The sequence below is a fragment of the Moschus berezovskii genome, chromosome 3 (genome assembly GCF_049115385.1).
Source record: "Moschus berezovskii isolate FMDL1 chromosome 3, NW_MosBer_1.0, whole genome shotgun sequence".
NCBI lineage: Eukaryota > Metazoa > Chordata > Mammalia > Artiodactyla > Moschidae > Moschus > Moschus berezovskii.
This window is the reverse complement of record NC_142462.1, coordinates 112,707,815-112,729,091: the sequence shown is the minus strand read 5'-3', so window position 1 is coordinate 112,729,091 and position 21,277 is coordinate 112,707,815. Positions and strand designations below refer to the sequence as shown.

Sequence of the window (21,277 nt, the reverse complement as noted above, 5' to 3'; positions counted from 1 at the left end):
TAGCTAAGGGTGAAGATTATGACTAATTTAAATACTGTTTGTATCATAAACCAGTTTTTACTCTTTCCATTCCAATTGAACATCTGTCTTCTCTATACTGCCTCCATCCTATCCAATCAGAGATGTCTCAAAAACATATCTTCACATAACATGACAAAGACAGAATTTAAACAGAGGATAACATTCAACCCATACAGTGGTCACTTGCTCTGGCGGTTTTCACATTGGAAGCTTTGATTATCGTAAGGAGTCACTGTACACAGACACATAGTTTTGCTAAGAAACTTAATGACACATGTTGTGAGGCCAAAAGGAAAAAGCTAAGGCCTGAGACTAACCAAGCAAGCAGTATCTGCACCTCAAAGGTCTACAATATTTCTCAAAGAATTCTTATGGTTTATTAATCAAAGAAGAAAATTACTTACTCCAGAAGAATATTATTCATATCCTGTGTAAAGAATTTTTTCCTTCCTTCTTCATCAAAAAGTTTGGCAGCCTACAGAAACACAAGATTGTCAATATAACTCTCAATAAACACATCTGTTTCCATATCTATTTACTTTAGAATAAGCTCCTTGAGGGCAGGGCTAGGATTAGTTTCACTTCACATCCCAGCTATTACCTGGCATGACAGGCAAATAAAGGGTGCTGAAACAAAATTTAGCACATAACATTCTTTCCTATTATGTCTGTATTTCATTTTTCTGAATTTTCCCAAATTCAATAAGTTATACATATAAGATTTTTTAGTGCTATGGGTGTCTTGAGTATTTTGAGTATCTGTTAGTTTTATTAATTCTGTTATTGCCAAGATAACGGAAAGCAGCTGTCTCACTTTTTACTAGACAGTATAGTCCATGGGGTCGCAAAGAGTCGGACATGACTGAGTGACTTTCATGTCACAGACTGGCTGCAGAAGCTGAGTATCTTTGTACAGAGTCACAGTGTTATACAGTTGAAGTCAGAAAGCTTCTGGTCTGAGTTCTGGATCCACCACTTACTAGCAGCGTGATTTGGGGGCATATCACGTAACTTCTATAAGATTTAGGTTCCTTGTTTGTAAAATGGGAGCTGTACCAGTGTCACTGGCTGTTATGAAGATTAAACATCGTAATGTATACAGTATATAGAGTATCAGACGTATTGTTAGACAATATAGTCCATGGAATTCTCCAGGCTAGAATACTGGAGTGGGTAACCTTTCCTTTCTCCAAGGCATCTTCCCGACCCAGGGATCGAACCAAGATCTTCCCTATTGCAGGCAGATTCTTTACCAGCTGAACCACAAGGGAAGCCCCGCAGCCAGTCTGGGTTCCACTTAATTACTAACAATGAAAAAACTGGCCATGGTCATTATCAAGGGATAAGCAAAAATCAATTCAACGAGGATAAGAATGATATTTTCATCACTGTGTCACCTTAACCAGTTTACCAGAAACAAAGAGTATGCAAAGCAATACACTACCATAAGTAAAATTTACTGGGGAAATCACAAAAGACAGTTTATCTTAAGACACCCAAGATGTAAAACATCCCAATCCAATAATCTGAGCAAGAAATATGCTCTGTCAACTCTGTTGATAATTTTACACTGTTTGACAACCTCACATGCTATAAATAGATGAGGACAATTTTGGGGATGTGCCTCAGTGTTTCTTAGAAAGGATGAAGACTGGGTATGTGTAGACAGAAGAAATATAGGAAGAAAGCCAGAATGAAAACTAAACTTCAAGAAACAAAAAGACATCGAGAGACTGAACAGTGGAAGCAAGTTACAAGAAAAGAGCTACAAGAGGAAAGCCCTCATCAGACAGAGGTGAGCACTGAAGGCAATGAAGACCCTTACTTCCCGAGGGAAAAGCAAGAATATGGAGAGTTCACAGACACTAGCAAGTGAAATGAATCTTCTTACTGGTAATTTCCTAAGAGGCTAGGAAGGAACTGTTTCAGTCCTGCCATGGCTACTACAGAAAGAGTGTTAGTATATGAGATATGACAGCACCTGACAAAACTGAAACACACTCACTGCTAATCAGTTTTGTTTATTACATGGGAAAGAATGGCACACAACACAATGGACAGAGTGCAAGTTATATAAAGCTTGATGGTCCTCCCTTTCAATTCTGATTTTGCATCACGGCTTAGCCACTTCTACTCAGGGCACTGTCTCCTCAACAGGAACTGGGGTCCTGTGAAGTTGTGGGTCCCAGGAGCACTACACTCAGTGCACAGTATAGTTATTTGCTAAATAAATAATAATAGCTATTATTATTAATTACATGTTGAAAAACCTGGATTACATCCCTAGCACTTTTATATTTAAACCATCAAAGAAACTAAAGATTTTAGGGGCAATATGGGGGAGCAAAAAGCACGTACCTTGGAGTCAGGTGAACCCTTGTGTTTAAATTCGGGCTCCACCACTTACTAGTTGTGGGGCTTGACCAAGCTACTTAATCTACCTCCACTTAGGTTTATTAACCATAAAAAGGAAACAATACCTATATTTCATACAGTGATTAAGAAGATTTACAGTGATTAAGAAGGTTAAATAAAAAATCTATATGATTAATAAAATGATTGTATACTTTGATAAGCACAGAAAACAGCAAGAGTGAAAAACAAAGGAGAGGGACGGAATAAAACAGAATATAAAAGAAAATGACAGAATAAAGATTATGTCATTATCATTGCAACAGCTGTAGGTAAGATAAAATCTTAAAGAGAACCTTAAACAAACGAACTCAAAATGAGCTAAAATGAAGGGAAATGATGGGAAAAGCTATTCCATGCAAAAGTAAAGAGAAAGGAATCCACAGTAAAATCAGACAATACTGAATTTGTGGTAAGAAACATTAATAGCACAGACAGGGCCATCTTCAAATGATACACATCACAACAGAGAACTAGCCAGCAAGAACTGTATGGGCCAACAAACAACACAGCATAGACATAAGGCAAAAAGTATGGTAATACAAGTCATAACCTAAGAAACACTGGCAATGAGATACCTGAACACACTTCTGTAAGTCCTGAACTAACAAATTACCTTCAAATAAGTAAAAACTTTAGAGAATTTAATAAGCAATGAGCTCAGAAGAAATGCTAAAGAACAAAAATAGAAAAAGAATAAAATTGATAATTAGAATCCATGAGTTACCTGTTGGAAAAATTAGATAGCTCTCTTGCTCCCCTAATCAGATACTTAAAATTTAGAAAGAGTTAAGAGAAATAAATACAACATGGAGATGATTAATAAATTTAAAATGTGATTTAAATGGCTACTATAACCCTAAAAGAGACAAGTTATAGAATATACTCCTGTTAACAATACTTTTTATTATTTAATAACTTTTAATAATTACAATAATTATTTTTAATAACAACATATTTGCAAATACATGAAATAAAATCCAGAAAAATGGTAACTAGTTTAATAGTGGTTGTCCCACACTGGGGATGGAAAATGTCTGATTATCGGGCATGTTTCCCTCCCTAAGTGAAAAATACAACTTATATTGAATATATAACTTCTGTAATCAGGGAAAGGAAATAAAAAAGAGGACTAAAAACATGGCATGGGTTTAGACAAACATGCCAAAGTAGTAACAAAAAAGCGGGGGGCATTTTAAGCTATGTTTGGAACATTTTAAGTCAAAATAATATCTCCCTGAGATTAAAGGAAAAAGTGTACTCACATACCTGAATCTGCAGCTAAACAAAGATTATGTATCCAAGTCAATCAGCAGAGGAATCCACTGTGAAATGCTAAAAGCTCAACTCTTAAAAGTTTGTCTAGTGAGAACACAATGTGCGCTTACTAAAGCTGATTAGTGGGTCAGGACTAGCTGGTAAAATCAACTGTAGAATAACTAGTAGTCAACATAGTTGGACCAAGTTCAGGTACACTTATTTGTTCCTCCGTCTAGTCAAGGCTATGGTTTTTCCCGTGGTCATGTATGGATGTGAGAGTTGGACTGTGAAGAAAGCTGATCGCCGAAGAATTGATGCTTTTGAAATGTGGTGCTGGAGAACACTCTTGAGAGTCCCCTGGACTGCAAGGAGATCCAACCAGTCCATTCTAAAGGAGATCAATCCTGGGTGTTCATTGGAAGGACTGATGCTAAAGCTGAAACTCCAATACATTGGCCACCTCATGCGACAAGTTGACTCACTGGAAAAGACTCTGATGCTGGGAGGGATTGGGGGCAGGAGGAAAAGGGGACGACAGAGAATGAGATGGCTGGATGGCATCACCGACTCGATGGACATGAGTCTGAGTGAACTCCAGGAGTTGGTGATGGACAGGGAGGCCTGGCGTGCTATGGTTCATGGGGTCGCAAAGAGTCGGACACGACTGAGCGACTGAACTGAACTGTCTGTATTTTCTTTACCAGGCTATGTAAGCCAATAAAAATTATATTTATGAAAATTATACATAAAAATATAAGATGAAGTGAGGTAATAAAACAGTGAACTGTATCCATGTCATGGGTGCATTTGTGTTCACTCACTCAATCACTTCCAACTCTTGGCAATGCCCTGGACTGTAGCCCACCAGGTGCCTCTGTCTACGGAATTTTCCAGACAAGAATACTGGAGTGGGTTGCCATTCCCATGTTATAACTATACTTAAAAAGGCTATGAACAGATTCAATGCTTAAAAGGAAATATAGAAAATAAAGTTACTTAAAAGTATGTTAAGATTACAGGTTATTATTTTTGCTTGAAAATAAGTATTTATTGCTATGTTTATGCAGCAAACAAAAAAACAAGAGAATTATCACACTTACTACACGGAGGTCTTCGATACGTTTTTCAAGGAGGACAGGCAGACCCTCTGGGAGTGTAGGTACCACCTTGGGCATAACTTGAGAGGCATAGGTTGGCTGGGTGGTGTTTCCATTCTCTCCCCCTGACTCCGAGAGGGGGCTACCATTAGAAGCAGCATCCAGTAATCTGTCAAAGTCGAAATCATCTAGCATCTCTAGGGCATTTTCAGCTTCCTGAAATAGTTCATGTTCGTTTGTGCTAACAAAGATGGGGAGGTCCGGATCAGCACTGTTCAGATTCAGGTCCGAGACATCATTTCCCAACGCTACAGCAGCAGAGGGGGGTTTATTCAGAGAGGAGGTTGAGAAGTTCACTGGGGTTTTAGGGTTAGATTCCTTCTTTAATGCATCCTTCTCTTTTTGAAATTTTCTTATCATGGCAGCTAGAGAAAGAGAATCTTTATAACGTTTCTTCTTTTTTTCAGATTTGTGTGAGTTTAGAGCCATAACTCTGTGAAGAAAATAGTAATCAGTTAGGCTATGTATGATTTTAAAGGTTAAAACATCATGGAAATAAGGAGGCATAGAGTTAAAGTAACATCATCTTCATCATCTGTCATTTATGAAAGGCAGATGGGTAAATGGCTATTAGAGTGAATAAAATGAAAGGGATAAAGTCAACAGAAATAAACAACACTGAACAGAGCTCTGGTTTATTAAGTATACTAAGTTAGGGAATTCCCTCTGGTCCAGTGGTTAGGACTCTGCGCTTTCACTGCCAAGGGTGCAGGTCTGATCCCTGGTCAGGGAATTAAGATGCCGCAAGTCAAAAAAAAAGGAAAATTGAAAGTATATGAACTTAAACTTCTACACCTTTTGGAATGTTCTTTCTTTGCCACATCTATAAAGTAGTCATCTAAAGAATTAATGAAGTAAAGAATTGCACTTTTGCTGAAAACAGAGCTGACTTTAATAACAACCAGAGAAGCCTACATAGTACACCTTCAAACTGGTACCCCAGGTGGTTTGTGCCACAAACTGCCAAAGGAATGCAAAATCCTCTGTGTCAATCTGTGAGCCTTCATTTATCATCATGTCATCTATCCAGACCTCATTCTGTCTGCTACTACCTTCTGATCCTTTTTCACTTTCCATTTCTCTCCAAGGGTGTCGGATAGATACATGTAACTTTCAGTGACAACTTTCTCCCTGTGAGGATTATAAGGAAAGGGTGGTCTTGGTTTAGCTATCAGTTTCTCTAAAAAATCTTTTCTAATTTCATTGGCTTATATGCTTCTAAGTGCACTACAGAAACTAAAAATGATGCTTAGTGCTTTGAAGGTAGGCCTGTATTTCGTTTCATACTATTATACATCCAAAACCCAGACAGTGTCTGGGATGCAGGAAGTGTTTGTCACTCAGTCATGTCCGACTCTTTTGTGACCCCATTCACTGTAGCCTGCAAGGCTCCTATGTCCATGGGATTTCTCAGGCAAGAATACTGTAGTGGGTTGCCACTTCCTCCTGAAGGAGATCTTCCCGACCCAGGGACTGAACCTGCGTCTCCTACATTGGCAGGCAGATTCTTTACCACTGCGCCATCTGGGAAGCTCAATCTCACATATAGGAGGGGCTAAATACATCCTTACATTAACTCTTGAGATTTTGAGAGTCCCAAATTCAGATGTACCTCTTCCTCTGCTAAGGAAGGGAGAAAAGTCCAGCCTCTCACAAGTTTTTGTCCCTGGGCGCTATCTAAAAAAGCCACAGAGAAGTAGGGACAACTGGTGTCATGATTGCATTTTGTTCTCATGACTTTTTATTCCATTTCTCTCTCTCGCTCTTTTTTTTTGTGACTGTGCCTGTTGACGTACAGGATCTTAGTCTAACCAGGGATTGCACCTGGGCCCTGGCAGTGAAAGCACCAAGTTCTAACCACTGGACTGCCCAGAAATTCCCTCTTATGACTTAAACTTTTGAGAAATTCTACTCGGCTTTTTAGAGGCAATATCATTACCTAAAGTGACAAGCATTAAGAATAGCTAAATAAAATCAATGACTTTTAAAAAATATTAAAACGACCATCAATCATTAACACAAAGACTACTGCCAATTCTCAGACCCCGGGTATCTAAGCTTTTAGTACAAAAAATTAAGAAAACGTGTTCCATTTTTCAAACTGGTTCTTGTTGATAAAATGTTGGAATGAGCAAAATACTTAATGAACAAATATGTAAATCTGATCTAAAACACCTAAAGTCTCTAAGATGACTTCTACTTAATAATAAATAATATTAAAATATAAGTTAATAGGTCACTGACATTTATAAATACTGTATTAAATTAGATCCAGCTAAGTTGAACCAATTAATGCTAAATATATCTTTCTAAAGAGGAGCGCTTGTCATGCTACAATACTAGTTCCCTCATTATGTCTAATTTCACTTACCCCAGCTGTTTGGGTACTTTTTTCCTTGCCTTCTTCTCCTTTTCCCCTTCCTCTTTCCGCTTCCTCTTCTTCATCTCAATATCATCTTCTTTTATTTTGGGAATCTATAAAATGATAAAATACATCACTTACCTAAGTGTTACTGCTTTACTCTTTGATGATATCAATCCAGCATCCAGGGAAAATGATTTTACTCAAATTTCAGGGTGCATTAGAATTGCTTGTTAAAAATGTAAATTCTCTGGGTCCATGAGAACTCCCAAACCTTGGTTTTGGTTCAGTTATCTGGGGGAGATTAATCTGCATTTTTAACAAACATTTTGATAATTCTGGTGCAAATATGTCTTTGGCTCACATTTCAGGAAACATCTAAAGACATTTTATTCATTTCTCAAATACAATATATAGATTCTATGAAATTTGCTTTACATTGTAGAAAAACTAACTGCTATACCAGTCATTTCCTTATAAGTCTTAAGCTATCCTAGAACCACAACCTTATCCAGAAATAGCGGATTATTAGACTAGATATGGAGAGAGAAGTTTTAACAGAAAATATAATTCTATTATGATATAAAAATATATTTCCCAATATTTATATAATTTTACTTTAAAGCATGTAATTAACCATAAATTCATTAAACAATGATTAGCATTTTACTTTTCCTTATATTTACAGCTGTAAAGCACAAGTAAAATTCAAAAACCACATCTTTTTAATTGAATGCTCTCACTGCTGTCGCAGTGTTAGATAAACTCACTTTGGGTGGCTTGTGCTTTTGGTTGTCTGTGGTATCGTCTTCTTCAGTATCTGAAGCTTGGCGAAACTGGAGAGTGCCAGTATTGATATAAAAGCCTCCATATTTTGTTGTTAGAGAAGCAGGAACTAATTCGTCATACTAGATTGAAAAAAATTTTTCAGATATATCTTACTATCTTTAATTCTATAAATATGTCAAAGAAATTCAATCCCGTCAGCATCTTCCTAATATCTTAACTACAAAACTAACTGCAATGAAGATGTCTGTGAATAAATTTAGAAAAAGTTAGTATCTGGAACAGAAATGAACTCTGATCATTCAGTATTTATTAAAAAAAGAAACTTCTCAAACACTGAAGCTAATTGTAAATATATCATCTGCTCAGAAAAACTTAACAATCACTGCTATTCTTAATGACAAATGATTCTGCTGAGAAATCAAAACAAGTTAAAAAAGACTAAATGGCCAGACGACAAATGAACTTCATTTCTTACCAATACTGGTATTAATATATAATTTTATTCATAAATAGATTGTAAAAATTAAAGGTTATTTCTTCCACCTTAATTCTAAGCTTTTAAGTAAGGAATATTTTTAAAATATATAAAACAAAAATAAGTTTTAAAGGGAAGGAGAAAAAGAACTGCCCTGTTCAGTAAGCATACACTAAGAATCCAGGTACTGCTCTTAAAAAAAGATTCAAATTGTATAAATCAGTATGAAGATCTGGTCTAGAATATCACATTAAGCTGACGTCCTCTAAGCTTCAATTTTTAAAAATTTTATGTATGTATGTATTTATGGCTGCGCTGCGTCTTTTGTTGCTACATGGGCTTTCTCTAGTTGTGTAAGTTGTGGATTTCAAGGTTTATCTTATCTCACCTGAAGAAGAAAAAACAAGCACTAAATGGAAGGTCAATCTTAACTAAATGAAGGTGTTCATGGCAAAAGAGAAAAAAAGGGACTATTTATCTAACAGAAGCAAGATACCTGCTACCTGGGGTCCCCAGAACTCTACTTAAGGGTTCTCTTCATATTATATAATTAGTCTTTAAGAAAGTCGTATTTGTAAGGAAAATTCTTTTGCCATGGGCAAAAAATACACAGAACATATTTGTTAAACATATTAAGGCTAAGTACAAAATTTATGATTTTAAACTGTATCCTTTTAAGTTACATGGAGAATGGAGAAAGACTGTACATTTAATGATTTTGAACCAAAACCAAATGATGTTAGAAAAAGAAAAAAGGAACGAACTCCTTTCTTGTTGCTCCACTTGAGGGGTTACTACAAAGACCTACAGCTAAGACCTTCAGAAAGGGCCCAGTACTATGTGTAAGTAAAGGAGTGGTGTGAGGAGTAAAGAATTAAAAGTGAAAAAACCGGACTTCCATGGTGGTCCAGTGGTTAGGAATCTCCACATTTATCTGGAGAAAAACATGATCCTAAAGAATACATGCACCCCAGTGTTCACTGTAGCGCTGTTTACAGTAGCCAAGGCATGGAAACAACCTAAATGTCCAACAGAGGAAAGAATAAAGAAGATGTGGTACAAACGAGAAGGCACTGCAATGAGAAGCCCATGCACTGCAACTAGAGAGGTGCCCCGGCTTGCTACAACTAGATAAAGCCCACGCATAGCAATGAAGACCCAGAGCAGACAAAAATAAGTAATTTTTTTTAAAAAGTGAAAAGTCTCTGTAGTAATTATTTTGAAAATGTATAGTTATGATAAGATAAATACATCTGCATTTTTTGCTTACATAAACTTGTATAATGTTTTACAATTTTTAGCTTCCTCATATAAATTCTTTCACTTGGTTCCCCTGATCCCCTTTTAAGGCAAGGAAGGCAAATATTACTCCCATTTTATAAGTAAAAACCAAATTCAGGGAGGTTAAGAACTTTGCCACAGTAACTGTATTGGTTTATGGCAGTGTCACTGACTGTTTTCCCAACCTATCCACTCGAGTAAGCAGCATCTCGCGGTAGAAACAGACTCATCACCAGGCTACCAGACAATGCGGAGGTGCTCAATGTCTATCTTCTTCTCCAGCATTCTGCTGAGCTTTCCCTATCAAAACATTCTTCAGGAGAACAAACTCTTTATGCATATTTTATTTAGCCTTTTTAAAAAAATATAACCAGGTGGACTACAGTTGTATTTGATAAACCTGGCAACCAACCATACTAAAGTGACACAACCAATGTGACAGAGCAAGGATTAATACATAGCTTCTACTGCACTGTGAGTTATAAATGTGCCAAACATTTTTTTTTCTTTCAAGGTACAGGATATATTCTGGGGTTGTTTTTGTTAAGGTAACACTCGTTTATAACCTTACATAAGTTTCATGAGTATATGACATTTCTACTTCTGTAATAATTTTAGCCTTTTAAGTACAATGTATTAAGAGGCAATGGATGACTGAACTTGCAAACCAGATTTATTAGATCCTTTGCCAACAGAGATGCCTAGCTATTGTGACCCACAATAAATCACTTCACATCAATACTTTGCGGCTGTAAAACAGATTCAATATTACTTACTTCACTAAGTTCTAGTGAAATTTAAAAGACACAACCTAAATAAAAGCATTAATCATGTCTGGTATTACTTCAACAATAAAAAGATTTCCTTTGTTTTTTAAAAATTTGGCAGCACGCATGTTAGATGAAAAATAATCTTCAAAAGCATTTGTTTTCGGATATCAGAGTAGTAAGTATTAATAGTACACAATTCTTAATGTGAATCAGAACCAGATTATTTTCAATCCCTATTGAATAATATACAAACAGAGAAAGCCTACTAGTGGGAATTTCCTAGCGGTCCAGTTGTTATGACTCTGCACTTTAACTTCCAAGGGCCCAGGTAAAATTCCCAGTTAGGGAACTAAGATCCCATGAGGGTGATGCAGAGGAAAAAAAAAAAGAAGCCTATAGGCAATATACCCATTGGAAAAAAACAAGAAAATCATTTGGTTGGCTCATAAGTGTTTTATGTTTGAATCACTGAATTATTTCATGTAAAAATGAAATAATCTGTTAAAGAAAATGATGCAAAATTATTTTGCAAGTCAATAAACAACCTGTGTTTTAGTTCAATTTCCTCCTATAAAACAGGGACTGAAATTGTCCTATAAATGTCAGTAACTGTGTAAGTTATATATACATATATATATATGTGTATATATATATATATATATATATAACAACAGCTTATACCTACAAAATTTATCCTCATTTATTAAAGCAGTGGCTTTCAAATTGTCTTCACCAGCCCAAGTGGAAAATACACTACCCATCAAAACCCAGTGCATGCATATAAACACACACACATAATAAAAATTACATAATGTATCAGTGGCTTACTATAACAGCTCCTTCTCTAGTTCATTCTCTTTGAAAATGCCGGCCAGTCTTTAAATCGATACACAAAGAAATTACAGTTCGCAAAAATCAGTTTGAAAAACACTTTTATTCAAATATTTGGAATGCTACAAAAGGAAAATACTAAAAATGCTCTTTATGAAAGGCTACATACCATATGATTCTTGCTGGAGAAGAGGCAAAACTATGAAGACAATAAAAAGATTAGTGGTTGCGGTTGTTAGGGAGGGATGAATAGGTAGAGCATTTTTTTTTAGGGCAGTGAAACTATCTTGTATGACAGTATAACGGTGGATACATGTCACTATACATTTGTCAAAATCCACAGAACGTACAACACCAAGAGTGAATCTGAAGGTAAACTGTGGACTCTGGGTGATGATGTGCTGATGCAGATTGTTCACATGTGACTAGTATACCACTCTGGTGGGGGAACACTGATAATGGGGGAAGCAGTGCATGTTGTGAGGGCAAGGAGTATAAGGGCAATTTCTGCACCTTCCATTCAATTTTTATGTGAACCTCAAACTGCTCTAAAAAAATTAGGTTTATTAATTAAACTTAAACAAGGGCTCTGTATCAACTGGGGTGGGCTGGGGAATGGGGAGGGAGATATCTGGGAGGGAAATTCAAAAGGGAGGAGATATATGTATTCTTATTGCTGATTCATGCTGAGGTTTGACATAAAACAACAAAATTCAGTAAAGCAATTTCCTTCAATAAAAAATTTTTTTAAATGCTATTTATATAAGCCTGAGTACATGCAATGTTCATTTATATATGGCCATGGCTGAGTTTCCTCTTGGGTTATTTAGAACTGAAAATCTACTTTACAGAGAGTGTTAATATCAGTACCATTACTTTATACTTGCTTTATGCTTTTCGATGGGCCTCCCTGGTGGCACACTGGTAAAGAATCCACCTGCAGGAGCAGTACGAGAGATGAGTTCAATCCCTGGGTTGGGAAAATCCCCTGGAGAAGGAAACAGCAACCCCCTCCAGTATTCTTGCCTATGAAATCCTATGGACCAGGGAATGTGACGGGCTACACGGTCCACGGGATCGCAACAAGCTGGACACAAATGAAGCAACTGAGCACCCACACAGGCTTTGCAGCATGTCATTATCTTGTGTCTCAGAGTACATAATTCTGCTGGCCAAGTCAGTCATAACAGAGAAAACTGGGTGATGCTAAAATAAAAGACTCGCTCCTGGTCCACAGTGAATTAGAAAACAAGTGGAGTCTAGAATCTAGGACTTTTGACTTCGATGTCAAATCAAGGTCAAAACTCTTTGAGATCATTCCATGCCCGAACCTACAAAAAGGCTGACAACCTTTTTGGTAACAGAAAGTCCTCTCAACTCCAAAGGACACTGTCAACATATTACTTCTACAGAGTAGGCTTGCAAACCAATTTATGTCAGGAAACCAAAGTAACACAGGAGTATGACAGGGTATGTATGCCTCACGCTGGAAGTCCTTCCTATCACTTTCCTACCACTACATGCCTTGTCATCCTCTACGCAACCAAGCACTGTAGTAACAGGAAAAAGAGGTACTAATTTGTGGGTAGTCTGACAGCCACCTTAGTGTCACTTTCTGTATATTCTAAGTAGTCATTACACAGTGCAGGGGATATCATAATGCAGGGATTAGATTATTCCAGCACACTGAGAAGAACGTAAGAACATACAACTCACCAACCCCTAAACATGACATGCCTTTGTTTATTTGCTATGCGATCAATGGACTGCTGTAGTCCTGAAATGCTCTCCAGAATTCCTCTTCCTTTTATAAGAGAAAAAAGATTCCAGGGGGAAAGCTGTAGGGCTTCATCAAAACAGACTGTGATGAAGGATAGCATTCAACTATCACTACTGTAGTAAGGATTAGCAGCAATAAAACCATGAAGCACAATTTCAAGGTATCTGCCAGATTAACTACAACCCAGCAGTCTCAGTCTTCAAAATCTCATGGTTCTTATCTGGAAGGCGTTTCAAAACACACCTGCACTTGGGAACATTGATTAAAAACTCAAGATGGAAATACCCCCTGATCAATAAACCCCACTACTAGAAACTTAAGCTATACATATAATTTTAACCATAATTATCTTACATGCATACTCAAGTACACAAAGAGAAATGTATACTACTGATGGCTCAATTACTTGTAAGCACATAAAACTGGAAACTTATTTTTTTATTTGGCCACACCACGCAGCTTTTGGGATTTTAGTTTCCCAACCAGAGATCGAACACAGGCTCCGACCGAGAAAGCACCGTGTGCTAACCAGTGGACTGCAGAGAATTCCCAAAACTGTAAGTGATTTAGACATACATCAAAAGGGAATTAGTAAAAACACCTGCTGAAACATTTACTTTATCTTTGAATTCCACTACCCAAATAAACAAAGAAGTGCTGTTATATTAAAGACAAATTACTCACAGCCTCTGAGTTATCAATAAATGGATCTGTCTCATCATAGCCAAAGCCTATATCGATTAAATCTTGTAGCCGATCCTTCCGGTGTTTACGGGGCTTCCCACCCTGTGAAGAACAGATATGTTAGACTGAATCAGTACTCATGTTGTTTCCATAAAATTATAAAATACCTGTCAGAAGAATCTGCAAATGACTTCTGTAAATAATACCCCTCAGGAGGTTGAACTTAAATCCCCTCACATTTGAACGAAGCTGTACTTAGGGACTCGCTTCCAAAGTAACACCTGGCTAACGTTACTCAGCCACATGATCAAGGTCGACACCAACAGTGATAAGTCATAGTGATATAGCATTACTCTTGACATGATGTGACACAAATAGCACTTAAACTTTGCAGTCTTCCTCTCAAAAGCCTGTCACCTCAGTTACAGGTTAACTATGAGACAAATGACAAACGGAATCACAAGAAAAACACCAAACTCAACTGAGGGACATTCTTACAAGTAACTGACCAGTATTCCTCAACATGGTCAAGATTATCAAAAACAAGAAAAATCTGAAAAACCATCATAGTCAAGATAAGCTTAGAAATGTTATCTGTTCTCCTGCCTGGCATGCAGGCATTAAAAAAGGACATTAGGGGGAAATAAGCAAATCTTGAATAAAACGCAGTATCAATTAATAGTAACATACCAAAGTTGGTTTGTTAGTTTTAACAAGTCTGCTATACAATCATAAGATGTTACAGGGGAGAGTGGGTGAGAACTGTATGAAAATTCTTTGTATTTTCTTTTCAACTTTTCTGTAAATCCAAACTATTCTTAAAAGTATTCTTAATGTCCTAGAATTAATTATACACATAGACACACAAGAAAATAAAAATGAATGCATGGAGAAACTGGTGAAATCTGAGTAAGGTCTGTAGTCTAGTTAACTATATTGTGCCAACGCCAATTTCCTAGTTTTGGAACCTGTAGTTACGTCACTACTAAGACTGAGTACAAGGGACCTCTCTATATTGCAACTTCTTCTGAGTCTATAGTTCTCCTGAAATTAAAAGAAAAAAAATTTTTTTAAGTAAAACCACACAAAAATCAAAAGAACCAGTTAGTATGGACTCCATTATTAACATCCTACTTTATTGAGTCTTTTAACTCTGACTGATTACAGTATAAAGAACTCACTCTATCTCAGGTATTAAATGTTACATGTATTCTAAAGGTTATATAAGCTTGCCATAAGCAGATTAACTGAGCAGGAAGGCTAGTATCATTACTACTAAAATGAATAGTTTCTTCTCCAAGACTCATCTAAAATAGATATGCAAATTGACTCACACAAATTCAGGTCTACTTTCTAAGCATCTTTCTAACAGCTGGCTGACCACATGAGTTTTGGGAAGCAGGAGTAGGGAAAAGGATGCTCAAAGCAGAGAGAAAACCATCAGTGCTAAGGGTGCTGCCTGCCCACATGCCACCGCTGAGTGGGAATGAGGCCTGCAGAATGTGTAATAATGTGTTAAGACCTAACTCTCCTATGGTTTATATTTCTGCAGTGCACGTGTCTCTCAATGCAGAGTTCATTTCACCATTTCCTCCGCCAGTGAAAGATGGCTGAGTTTTCTGCAACATGGCTCTTAAATGAAAGCAAATTACTTCATTTATTTCCACGTGAAGAAATGGTAATCTCTTCCAGTGTTCACATGGAGAAAAACCAAACAATTATGATGAACTTACTGAGAAATGGCTCCAACATAAAACCATTTCCTTTTTAGGTAATTTTGTAAGGTAATTCTGACTAAATGCTATGTTTATATTGCATATTAATGTTAAAAAAACCTGCCCCGCATAACTATGACTCCACTGTGAGCTTTTCAGTGAACAAACCCATTACACTACCATCACCAGTGAGTATCATTTTGGTGTGAGATAAAGTAGCTGCTTGCATGTTTTCAGATTTTACCAGTTTTAAAAACAATTTGGAGACCAACACAGAGTTGAAACCCTTTTATTTTGCTGGATAAGATGACTGAGTTCATTTCAGTACAGTCGCTCACTTGTGTCTGACTCTTTATGACACCATGGACTGCAGCATGCCAGGCTTCCCTGTCCATCACCAACTCCTGGAGTGTCTTCAAACTCATGTCCACTGAGTCGGTGATTCCATCCAACTATCTCACCCTCTGTCATCTCCCTTTCCTCCTACCTTCAATCTCTCCCAGCATCAGGGTCTCTTCAAATGAGTCAGTTCTTCATATCAGGTGGCTAAAGTATTGGAGCTTCAGCTTCAGTCCTTCCAATGAATATTGAGGAGTGATTACCTTTAGGATGGACTGGCTGGATCTCCTTACAGTCCAAGGGATGCTCAAGTCTACTCCAACACCACAGTTCAAAAGCATCCATTCTTCACTGCTCAGCTTTGTTTATGGTCCAGCTCTCACATCCATACATGACCACTGGAAAAACTACAGTTTGACTAGATGGACTGTTGTCATCAAACTAATGTCTCTGCTTTTTAAAATGCTATCTAGGTTTGTTACAGCTTTTCTTCCAAGGAGCAAAAGTCTTCCAATTTCATGGCTGACAGTCACCATCTGCAGTGATTTTTGAGCCAAAGAAGATAAAAGTCTGTCACTGTTCCCTTGTTTCCCCATCTATCTGCCATGAAGTGATGGGACCAGATGCCATGATCTTCATTTTTGAATGTTGAATGTTTTAAGCCAGTTTTCTCACTCTCCTCTTTCACTTTCATCAAGAGGCTCTTTAGTTCTTCTTCGCTTTCAGCCATAAGGGTGCTTTCATCTGCATATCTGAGGTTATTGATATTTCTCCCAGCAATCTTGATTCCAGCTTGTGCTTCATCCAGTCCTGCGTTCCTCATGATGTACTCTGCATATAAGTTAAATAAGCAGGGTGACAAAATACAGCCTTGATGTACTCCTTTTCCAATACAGAACCAGTCTGTTGTTCCATGTGCAGTTCTAAGTATTGCTTCTTGACCTGCATACAGATTTCTCAGCATGAACAGTATGTACAGTATGAAAAGGCAGAAAGGACACAGAAAGATGAACTCCCCAGGTCAACAGGTGCCCAGCATGCTACTGAAGATCAGTGGAGAAATAACTTCAGAAAGAATGAAGAGACGGAGCCAAAGCAAAAACCACCACCAGTTGTGGATGTGACTGGTAATGGAAGTAAAGTCCAATGCTGCAAAGAGCAATACTGCATCAGTCAGTTCAGTGGCTCAGTTGTGTCTGACTCTTTGCAAACCCATCTACTGTAGCATGCCAGGCCTCCCTGCCCATCACCAACTCCCAGAGTTTATTTAAACTCATGTCCACTAAGTCGGTGATGCCATCCAACCATCTCACCCTCCGTTGTCCCCTTCTCCTTCTGCCTTCAATCTTTCCCAGCATCAGGGTCTTTTCAAATGAGTCAGTTCTTCACATCAGGTGGCTAAAGTATTAGAATTTCAGCTTCAATATCAGTCATTCCAATGAATATTCAGGACTAATCTCCTTTAGGATGGACTGGTTGGATCGTCTTGCAGTCCAATGGACTCTCAAGGGTCTTCTCCAACACCACAGTTCAAAAGCATCAATTCTTCGGCGCTCAGCCTTCTTTACAGTCCAACTCTCACATCCATACATGACTACTGGAAAAACCATAGCCTTGACTAGACGGACCTTTGTTGGCAAAGTAATGTCTCTGCTTTTTAATATGCTGTCTAGGTTGGTCAAAGGAACCTGGAATGCTAGGTTCATGAATCAAGGCAAACTGGAAGTGGTCAAACAGGAGATGACAAGAGAGAACATCGACATTATAGGAATCAGTAAATTAAAATGGACTGGAATGGGTGAATTTCACTCAGGTGACCATTATATCTACTACTGTGGGCAATCCTTGAGAAGAAATGGAGTAGTCATCATAGTCAACAAGAGAGTCCAAAATGCAGTACTTGGATGCAGAATGATCTCTGTTCCCTTCCAAGGCAAACCATTCAATATCACAATAATCCAAGTCTATGCACCAATCCGTAATGCTGAAGAAGCTGAAGTTGAACAGTTCTATGAAGCCCTACAAGACCTTCTAGAACTAACACCCAAAAGAGATGTCTTTTTCATTATAGGGGACTGGAATGCGAAAGTAGGAAGTCAAGAGATACCTGGAGTAACAGGTAAGTTTGACCTTGGAGTACAGAATGAAGTAGGCCAAAGGCTAACAGAGTTTTGCCAAGAAAACGAACTGGTCATACCAAACACCCTCTTCCAACAACATAAGAGAACACTCTATACATGGATATCACCAGATGGTCAATACCAAAAGCAGATTGATTATATTCTTTGTAGGCTTCAGCAATATGTGAACTTCCAGATGTTCAAGCTGGTTTTAGAAAAGGCAGAGGAACCAGAGATCAAACTGCCAACATCCGCTGGATCATCAAAAAAGCAAGAGAGTTCCAGAAAAACATCTAGTTCTGCTTTACTGACTATGCCAAAGCCTTTGACTGTGTGGATCACAATAAACTGTGGAAAATTCTTCAAGAGATGGGACTACCAGACCACCTGACTTGCCTCGTGAGAAATCTGTATGCAGGTCAGGAAGCAACAGTTAGTACTGGACATGGAACAACAGACTGGTTCCAAACAGGAAAAGGAGTACATCAAGGCTGTATATTGTCACCCTGCTTATTTAACTTATATGCAGAGTACATCATGAGAAATGCTGGGCTGGATGAAGCACAAGCTGGAATCAAGACTGCCGGGAGAAATATCAATAACCTCAGATATGCAGATGACACCACTCTTATGGCAGAAAGTGAAGAAGAACTAAAAAGCCTCTTGATGAAAGTGAAAGAGGAGAGTGAAAAAGCTGGCTTAAAGCTCAACATTCAGAAAACAAAGATCATGGCATCTGGTCCCATCATTTCATGGCAAACAGGTGGGGAAACAATGGCTGACTTTATTTTGGGGAGGCTCCAAAATCACTGCAGACGGTGACTGCAGCCATGAAATTAAAAGACACTTGCTCCTTGGAAGAAAAACTATGACCAACCTAGACAGCATATTAAAAAGCAGAGACATTACTTTGCCGACAAAGGTCCGTCTAGTCAAGGCGATGGTATTTCCAGTGGTCATGTAAGGATGTGAGACTTGGACTGTAAAGAAAGCTGAGCGCAGAAGAATTGATGCTTTTGAACTGTGGTGTTGGAGAAGACTCTTGAGAATCCCTTGGACTGCAAGGAGATCCATCCAGTCCATCCTAAAGGAGATCAGTCCTGGGTGTTCATTGGAAGGACTGACGTTGAAACGGAAACTCCAATACTGTGGCCACCTGATGCGAAGAACTGACTCATTTGAAAAGACCCTGATGCTGGGAAAGATGGAGGGCAGGAAGAGAAGGAGACGACAGAGGATGAGATGGTTGGATGGCATCACCGACTCAGTGGACATGAGTTTGGGTAAACTCCGTGAGTTGGTGATGGACAGGGAGGCCTGGCGTACTGCAGTTCATGGGGTTGCAAAGAGTTGGACACGACTGAGCAATTGAACTAAACTAAAAGTTGGAGAAGTCAGCAAAAATAAGACTGTGGCTCAGATCATGAACTCCTTATTGCCAAATTCAAAACAGCACTGAAGACATCATCAAAAAATAAGAATTCTTCTCAAGAAACACCAATGGCAACACACACAGACAAATACACACAACATATGGATATGCTTGAATGCAACACAGACAATAAAGTGTCCTTATTTTTCTCACTTGCCAGATCTGCATACTGCAGCAGTAATGCTACGTTACAGAATCACAGTGAGAATAAGAAGGGGAGGGTAGAAGACATTTCCATGTTAGACGTTATTCTATCAAGAAAAAGTAACACAAAAGCAGTTAAATACCTGATGTACTGTTTTTACCCAAAAAAGAGAGTTCTAGTAATACAAATCTCTAAAGACAAAAGCTAATGAGAAACACCAGCCCTGCCAGATATTCAATACATTTAAAGTTATAGGAGTTAAAATAGATATGACAGGAAAACAACAATGAATTTTATATGAAAAAGGCAACATCGCAACTCAATGGAGAGCAATTAATAACTAAATGGAATTAAAGTAAAATATAAATTTCATCTAACAAATTATAAACTTTTCAAATTCTGGCAAGATGAGGAAGAAACAAGGCTTCTCAAACACTGCTGATAACAGTGTAACAGGAGGGAAAGGGACAGGGCACAACTTTTGAAAGAATGACATAGCCCAAAGACACAACATAAACGGATTAGAATCAAATGGGACCAAGATGGCAGACAAGACTAGACCTTGATCCTTAGTCAGCAAGAGAAATGACACACCCAGAGGTGCCATGACAGTCCTAAGCCATTGTTAAAAGACCAAGGAGTAGGCGGTGGCCAAATACTGGAAATCTGCACCCCTTCCCAAAAACAGTTGGAATAACCCTCCCACTCATTAGCATGTGAAATTACACAGCCTATAAAAACTAACCACACCACATTTCAAGGCGGACTCGCCCTCCACAGACAAGGCGAGTCTGTGGAGTGTGTTTCTCTCTGAATCTGAATAAATCTGCTTCTTACCTATCACTTTGTTTCTCACTGAATTCTTTCTGTGATGAGACATCAAGAACCTGAGCTTCATTAGGTCCTGCAACCAGGTACCATGGGTTTTGGCTGGGTTAGAGTCCCAAGCAAGGTTTTGGCTGGATCTGAGTCCCAGCCACGTGGGTTCAAGTTTCAAGCAGGGTTCTGGTTGAGTTCTAGTCTAAGCCACGTGGATGTGAGTCCCAAATTGGGTTTTGGCTGGGTTCAAGTCCCAGTACATGGGTTCAAGTCCCAATCTGTGGTAAATTGTTTCAAGAGTATACCAATAAAACACTTGGAAAGCAATCTAAAAGAATCTGCAAAGATTCTTCCATACTCTTAGCTCTGGCTGCAAAGGACCTAGGACATGCAGTGATACCCACCACAGAGCTGCCGAGCAGATGACCCACAAACTGCAGAACAATTATACCAAAGATATTTTCACACTGTTAAGGAAGTTCTAGGACCCACAACAGATTTCCAAAACTGGGGATCCGGCAAAGGAATTGAGAATCCCCAGGGAATCTGACTTTGGAGGACAGTGGGATTTGATTACACAACTTGCACAGGACGGGGGAAACAGACTCTTGGAGGGCACAAACAAAACCTTGTGTGCACCAGTAGCAAGGAGCGGTGTCCCCAAAAGAGACTCAGTCAGACTTGCCTATCAGTGTCCAGGAGTCTCCAGTGGAGGCAGGGGTCCACAGTTTGGTCTCAGGCCAAACAAGAGGGAGGGAACACAGTCCCAACAGAAAACTGGATTAAAGATTTACTGAGCAAGGCCCCACCCATCAAAACAAGACCCAGTTTCCCCCTCAGTCAGTTTCCCCATCAGGAAGCTTCCATCAGCCTCTTATCCTTATC

General features: G+C 38.4%; 1 protein-coding gene across 3 annotated transcripts in view; it reads right to left on the bottom strand.

Moving 5' to 3' along the window:
- Positions 1 to 21,277, bottom strand: part of UBN2 (ubinuclein 2) — a 92,203-nt gene that overhangs the window by 45,733 nt on the left and 25,193 nt on the right. For 2 of the 3 annotated variants that reach the window (XM_088834685.1, XM_055421342.2), the window contains exons 3-7: positions 13,823 to 13,924; positions 7,983 to 8,120; positions 7,222 to 7,325; positions 4,794 to 5,283; positions 426 to 496 (exon numbers count right to left, since the gene is read on the bottom strand). In XM_088834685.1, the coding sequence (XP_088690811.1) occupies positions 426 to 496; positions 4,794 to 5,283; positions 7,222 to 7,325; positions 7,983 to 8,120; positions 13,823 to 13,924 (905 nt within the window). The remainder of the gene's footprint in view (positions 1 to 425; positions 497 to 4,793; positions 5,284 to 7,221; positions 7,326 to 7,982; positions 8,121 to 13,822; positions 13,925 to 21,277) is intronic. The other variant, XM_055421343.2, reaches the window with a different exon arrangement.